This window comes from Cervus canadensis, chromosome 5, assembly GCF_019320065.1.
Source record: "Cervus canadensis isolate Bull #8, Minnesota chromosome 5, ASM1932006v1, whole genome shotgun sequence".
NCBI classification, from domain to species: Eukaryota; Metazoa; Chordata; class Mammalia; order Artiodactyla; family Cervidae; genus Cervus; species Cervus canadensis.
In genome coordinates, this window is record NC_057390.1 from 97856755 (window position 1) to 97862502 (window position 5748).

Genomic DNA, 5748 nt, shown 5'->3' on the forward strand with positions numbered 1-5748 from the left:
GTGTGTGTCCCTGTCTGTGTGTGTCCCTGTCTGTGTGTGTGTCCCTGTGTGTGTGTGTGTCCCTGTGTGTGTCCCTGTGTGTGTGTGTGTCGTGTGTGTCCCTGTGTGTGTGTCCCTGTGTCTGTGTGTCCCTGTGTGTGTGTCCCTGTGTGTGTGTGTGGGTCCCCGTGTGTGTGTGTCCCTGTGTGTGTGTGGGTCCTTCTGTGTGTGTGTGTGTCCTTCTGTATGTGTGTCCCTGTGTGTGTGTGTGTGTCCCCGTGTGTGTGTGTTCCTGTGTGTGTGTGTGTCCCCGTGTGTGTGTGGGGGGGTCCCTGTGTGTGTGTGTGTGTTGTTTGTGTGTGTTGTGTGTGTGTGTGTGTGGTGTGTGTTGTGTGTGTGTGTGTGTGTGTGTGTGTGTGTGTGTGTGATAGACACCCACAATCTGGAGAAACAGGCCCGGAGAAATTCCCATCTACAGTTGAGGGAAGGAAGTCTTGTTTCGCGGAAAAGACCACGTCCCTGGAGGGTAACAGGGCTCGGGTCGGGTCTGGGTCAAGCCTGGTTGTGTCACTGACAGATGTGACACATGTGTCACAGATGTGCAGCATCCCAGGGCCTCACCTCCCTCTCTGCAACACGGGGCTGAATATTCTCTGCTCCCAGGGCTGTGGGAAGCTGCTCAGCGCCCTGGGAGCTCAGGACTCTCCTTTTCCTCCGCACAGGCTCCTCTGTGCCCCAGTGAGCAGGCAGAATGATGAATGAGGTGAAAGAGTCCCTGCGGAACGTGGAGCAGAAGTACAAGATCTTCCAGCAGCAGCAGTTCACCTTCATCGCGGCCCTGGAGCACTGCAGGGAGAACGCCCACGACAAGATCCGGCCCATCTCCAGCATCGGGCAGGTAGGCGCTCGCGGGCAGGTGGGGCCAGGCCTCGACCCCTTGCTGGAAAAGTTGGGGAAACCAAGGCCCAGAGAGGGCCGGCACGTGGGGTGCAGGGATCAGGTCTCAGATCCTAACTGTGGAACAAGCCAGGCACTCATTCCCTCACCAATTATGTGAGTAAGAAAGCGGCTGAAAGCGGGGGCTGGAGACACCACCAGCCAGGATTTAAGTCCCTGCTCTGCCACATGCCACCTCTGTGACCTCCGGCTGGTTTCAACTGAAAACTAGAAAGAGCAGCACACCCCTCCCAGGGCTGTTAGGCGGATTTCCTGAGATCATCTGCAAACCCACGCCCCCAGCACCTGGCAGCGTCGTTCGTCCCAGGCCCTGGGGCTCAGGACAGGGATGTGTGGTGGACAGATAGATGGACATGGTCCCAGCCACTGGATTCCCCTGGGGCTTAGAAACTGTGACCCGCCAAGCACATTGCTAAGTCACGTTTGCAAATGATTTCATTTAACCGGAGTCTCCTCTTTGGGTGAGCTGCTGTCCAAGTTTGCCCTGCCGAACGTGGAGGCCTCAAGACTGAAGCAGCCTTCCAGGAAGCCAGGTGCCTGAGCGGCTCAGCTCTAGATGGGTCCCTCTCCCACTGAAGAGATGCCACCTGCTAGGCAGTGGGGACCAGACTCAGAACTGCTTAGGAGAAGCGCACGGGGCCACAGAGAACAACCCTGGCCCGGCAACATTCTCAAAAAAAAAAAAAAAAAAAAAAATTTTTTTTGGTAAAAATTTCTCCCAGTTTAACTTGAAATTTTAAAAACCTGCAGAAAAATACCCATATAACCTTCACCCAGGTATGCCAGTTTACTATTTAGCCATGTTTATACACACCCTCTTCCCTCTGAACTGTTTGAAAGTAAACCGGCTGCATCCTCGTCAGCCCATCCCTCAAAGGCTCAGCCTTCCACGGGCATGGACAGGTGTTCAGTATCAGGAAGGACCACCTGAGACGCCCCAACTCTGCTCAGAATCTCCATCCGGGCTTTGTGACCCCAGCGTGCTCCTTCTTGCCTTTAGGTTCAAGAAGGCTTCTGGTGGATAACAGCCCCGCCTGTGTGGACTCTCAACCCTCCCCCTGCCCTCCCTGGCCCGGGGCATGGGAAGGTGACCGCCTGCCCCGCAGCCTGCAGGAGCCCAGTGACCGCTCTGTTGTAGTTACGCCACGGTGTGGGCTCCTCCCTGCCCTGGATCCTGGGGCAGGTGTGCGTGCAGCGTAGGCGGATACTGTGGGTGCCAAAAGCCTCTTCCCCCACACAAAGCTGTTGTCCTTGGGAAGGACCACTTGAGATCACTGGGGGAAGACATCCCCTAGCAACAAGAAAGCAGCTGGGAGCGGCAGGAAAACCCGGGTGTAGACTCAGAATTTTCCAGGAACCGGAGGAGGCAGGCGACACCCGCTTCCAGCAGATCCCTGAGGGCAGGACCACATGGAATGGGGCAGTTAATCCTGCCCAGACTGGAGCCCGCTCCTCCTGTGCCCGCGTGGATCTCAGACCCAGACTGACTGGGTGTCCGGATGTGGAGTGTCCTGAGCTGGAAAGGCCCCCAGGGTCCCCAGGGAAGTGAGTTGAAATTAGATCAGCTGCATCACTGTCCTTAGCCTCTTTTGTGGCTTAAGAAAAACTTCAGTTCACTTGCTCAGTCGTGTCCGACTCTGCAACCTCAGGGACTGCAGCACGCCAGGCCTCCCTGTCCATTGCCAACTCCCGGAGCTTGCTCAAACTCATGTCCATCAAGTCGGTGATGAAAAACTTCCCTCCCACTAAAACACATTCACATGGGAGCTTTAGTTTGTTTTTAGTATTTTTTATATTGATTTTTATTTGGCTCAATTTAGTTACGTGGGTCTTAGTTGTAGCACACGGCATCTTTAGTTGTAGCACGTGAACTCTTAGTTGCGGCATGTGGGTCTAGGTCCCTGACCAGGGATGGAACCCAGGCCTTCTCCACTGGGAGCAGAGTCTTAGCCACTGGACCACCAGGGAAGTCCCTGTTTTTAGTAAACAAGTTCTCCATTCTCCTGGAGTTGATTTTGTCTGTGGCGGGAGGCGGAGGCTGCATTTCTTTCCTCATATGGACCAGTTTTCCCAGCTCTCCTTACTGACCTGTCCCTCCTTTCTCTGCCCCTGGAAACGTAGGACAACAAGACTGTAACAGATTCTAGTTTGCTCTGTCGACTGAGTGGCCCAGCCCAGAAATTCTCAAAGTGGGTGGGACCTTGGCATCAAGAGTCAGGGACCAGCCCCCTGTACTTCAGGTGTTGGCTCAGCTGCCTGGGTCCGGGCTCAGAGCTCTGGAGCTAGGGTGACTCAGCTTCACCACTGCGGTGGTGCCTGGGCAGGCATCTCACTCTCTGAGCCTCACATTCATTTGTAAAATGAGGACTGAAAAAGGGGACCCGGAGGGTGGCATTCAGGGAGGACTGAGAGAGATGGGGCCCGTCACAGTCTACAGGCCTGTAGACCCGACGGCCTCGCACACCGGGGGCCTGTCCCCCGTCACCCGGGAGGGCCGGAGGACCAGGGCGGGTGCGCAGGGGCCCTGGGCACTCACACCCGCGGGCCCCTGCAGGTGCAGAGCTACATGGAGCACCACTGCAGCAACTCCACAGACCGGCGCATCCTGCTCATGTTCCTGGACATCTGCTCGGAGCTCAGCAAGCTCTGCCAGCACTTCGAGGCCCTGCACGCTGGAACCCCGGTCACCAACAACCTCCTCGAGAAATGCAAGACCCTCGTGAGCCAAAGCAATGACCTGAGTAGCCTGCGAGCCAAGTAAGACCCTCCTGGTCCCATCAGGGGTCTCCGCACATTCGTGTGGGAGGAGCTGGGGCAGGGATGGGAGAGAACCCCTGGAGGAAGTGAGTCCCGGGGCTACTGTCCAGAGGTCCCCAGCTGGGAAATCCTAGGCCCCTTGGTTCACCGAGTGACTCTGACCCAACAAATCGTTTACTGAAAGTGAGGGATTCTGAAGCCCAGACCTAGCAGAACGAAAACCCTCTGGCTCGAGGCAGCACCAGGCCAGAAGCAGGTGTCACAGAGCAGTTGTTCCCAGGAGCCCACAAAGAAGTGGGATATCAGGAGCCCTATCCCATGGGCGTATGCTACTCGGTTCCCTCATTCTGAGCCCTGGGGGATCGATCCGCAGCACAGAGTACCAGATTTCAGAGCAAGCTGTTTAGGTATAAGGGTGAGCAAAGTCAGACGGTACGCGGTGCGCCTGGGGTGGTGACAGCAGGCTTCCTCGGCCCCCGCCCAGGTCTCTGACAGCCGCAGGCCAGGGGTTCTCCCCTCGCACCCTTCACACCGGGACCCCTGGGGGTTCTGGGGCCCTAAACCCGCTGAGCCACCACCATGCCTGGCATGGAGAGCCTGGCCTGGCAGGCGCACGGCTCCAAAGCCTCCCCAGGGGGCTGTGCAGCGGGGGCAGCCTTAGGAAAAACCCCTGCCGGCACACCAGTCCCCGGAGCAGGGCTCACCCAGCCCGTCCCGCCGCCCTGCAGATACCCCCATGACGTGGTGAACCACCTCAGCTGTGACGAGGCCCGGAACCACTACGGAGGTGTGGTCAGCCTCATCCCCATCATCCTGGACCTGATGAAAGAGTGGGTCGCCCACTCGGAGAAGCTGCCCCGCAAAGCGCTGCACCAAGTGAGTGAGCCCCAGGCAGCCACGCTGGCCACCGCGCACGCTCCCCAGGCCTCGGGCACCCAGCCCCAGCTACGGAAACAAAACTGTGGGCAACTGACACAGAATGTCCCCAAACCTGGGGGGAAAGACCAAGGAAGTTCAAAACCACCCTGGAGACCACCCGGTGGGAAACTGTAACTCGGGGTTGGGGGGACCCACCCGACCCCAGCCCTGCCCCACCCCATCGTGTTCCCTCCCGTCCCATCCCGCGGGGCGTCCTGTAACTAAGCCTGGTTTCCACCAGTTGATCCATCTGTACTGGTGCTCACCATCCTTGTCACTTACTGATCCCCAGGGGGCTACCCCATGACGGCCTCCAAACTCTTTCCCTCTAGCGCTCTAACCTCTCACTTTCCTTCGCCTCCGAGTGTCAGGCCCTGTGCCCAGGAGAAGCACCCCCACTTACATTGCTGCTGGTGGGTTCAGGGGAGGGGGGTGGGCCCCTGGAAGGGCTGGGGGCCTGACCCTCCTGCCCAGGCTCAGCCACACAGCCGGAAGAGACCGCGTGGCTCCCTTCCGGCCTGAGGCTGCTCGGTGGGGTCAGGTCTCTGGACCAAAGGGGAACAAGCCGCCCAGCCTCTCCTTTCCTTGAGAGAGAGATGGAAAGAAGCCGGAAGAACTGACAGTGTGGCTCCTGCAGGAGGACGGTCACCTGGTCCCCGCGACCTGCCTGCGGCCCGGGCGCTGGTGCCGAGCCTGCCAGAGGTGCTGTCTCACTGTTGGTTTTTCCCTTCGCAGGGGGCGACTTAGCTTCTGTATTCTTGCTTCCTCGGGGGCGACAGTCAAGAATAAAAACGTGTTCTGGCACCTCTCTGCCTGGCCGGCTTTCCTGGCGCTCACCCCTTAGAGAAAGTGACACTCACCCCGAAATGCCAGAGGATGCTGGGCAGGAGCCCCACGAGCAGAACCGCTGGTGAAGCTGCCTGCGTGCAGGGGACACCCCTGCCCCACGTGGGGTCTGCTCCCTAGAGGCTCAGGACAGAGGCCCGCAGCAGGCCAGCCCAGTAACTCTCTGCAGAGTTAGAGGCTTACTCAGACAAGAACATCTAAATTTTCCAGACAGAACTTAAAACTGCCACTTCAAAGTCTTGTCCCAAAGGAGCTGCTTCCTCCGTTCAAATAGGCAGAGCACACAGATTT

General features: G+C 58.0%; 1 protein-coding gene across 3 annotated transcripts in view; it reads left to right on the top strand.

The window, feature by feature from the left end:
* The window catches only part of SPACA9 (sperm acrosome associated 9), an 11496-nt gene extending 6081 nt beyond the window's left edge, over positions 1-5415 (top strand). Inside the window, exons 3-6 of one of the 3 annotated variants that reach the window (XM_043469960.1) lie at positions 702-877; positions 3491-3693; positions 4422-4569; positions 5347-5415. In XM_043469960.1, coding sequence (XP_043325895.1) covers positions 731-877; positions 3491-3693; positions 4422-4569; positions 5347-5358 — 510 coding nt within the window. In that variant the 5' untranslated portion in view covers positions 702-730 and the 3' untranslated portion in view covers positions 5359-5415. Of the gene's footprint in view, positions 1-701; positions 878-3131; positions 3261-3490; positions 3694-4421 lie in introns of those variants that run through there. The other 2 variants (XM_043469957.1, XM_043469958.1) reach the window with 2 other exon arrangements.
* Positions 5416-5748: the final 333 nt, after the last annotated feature.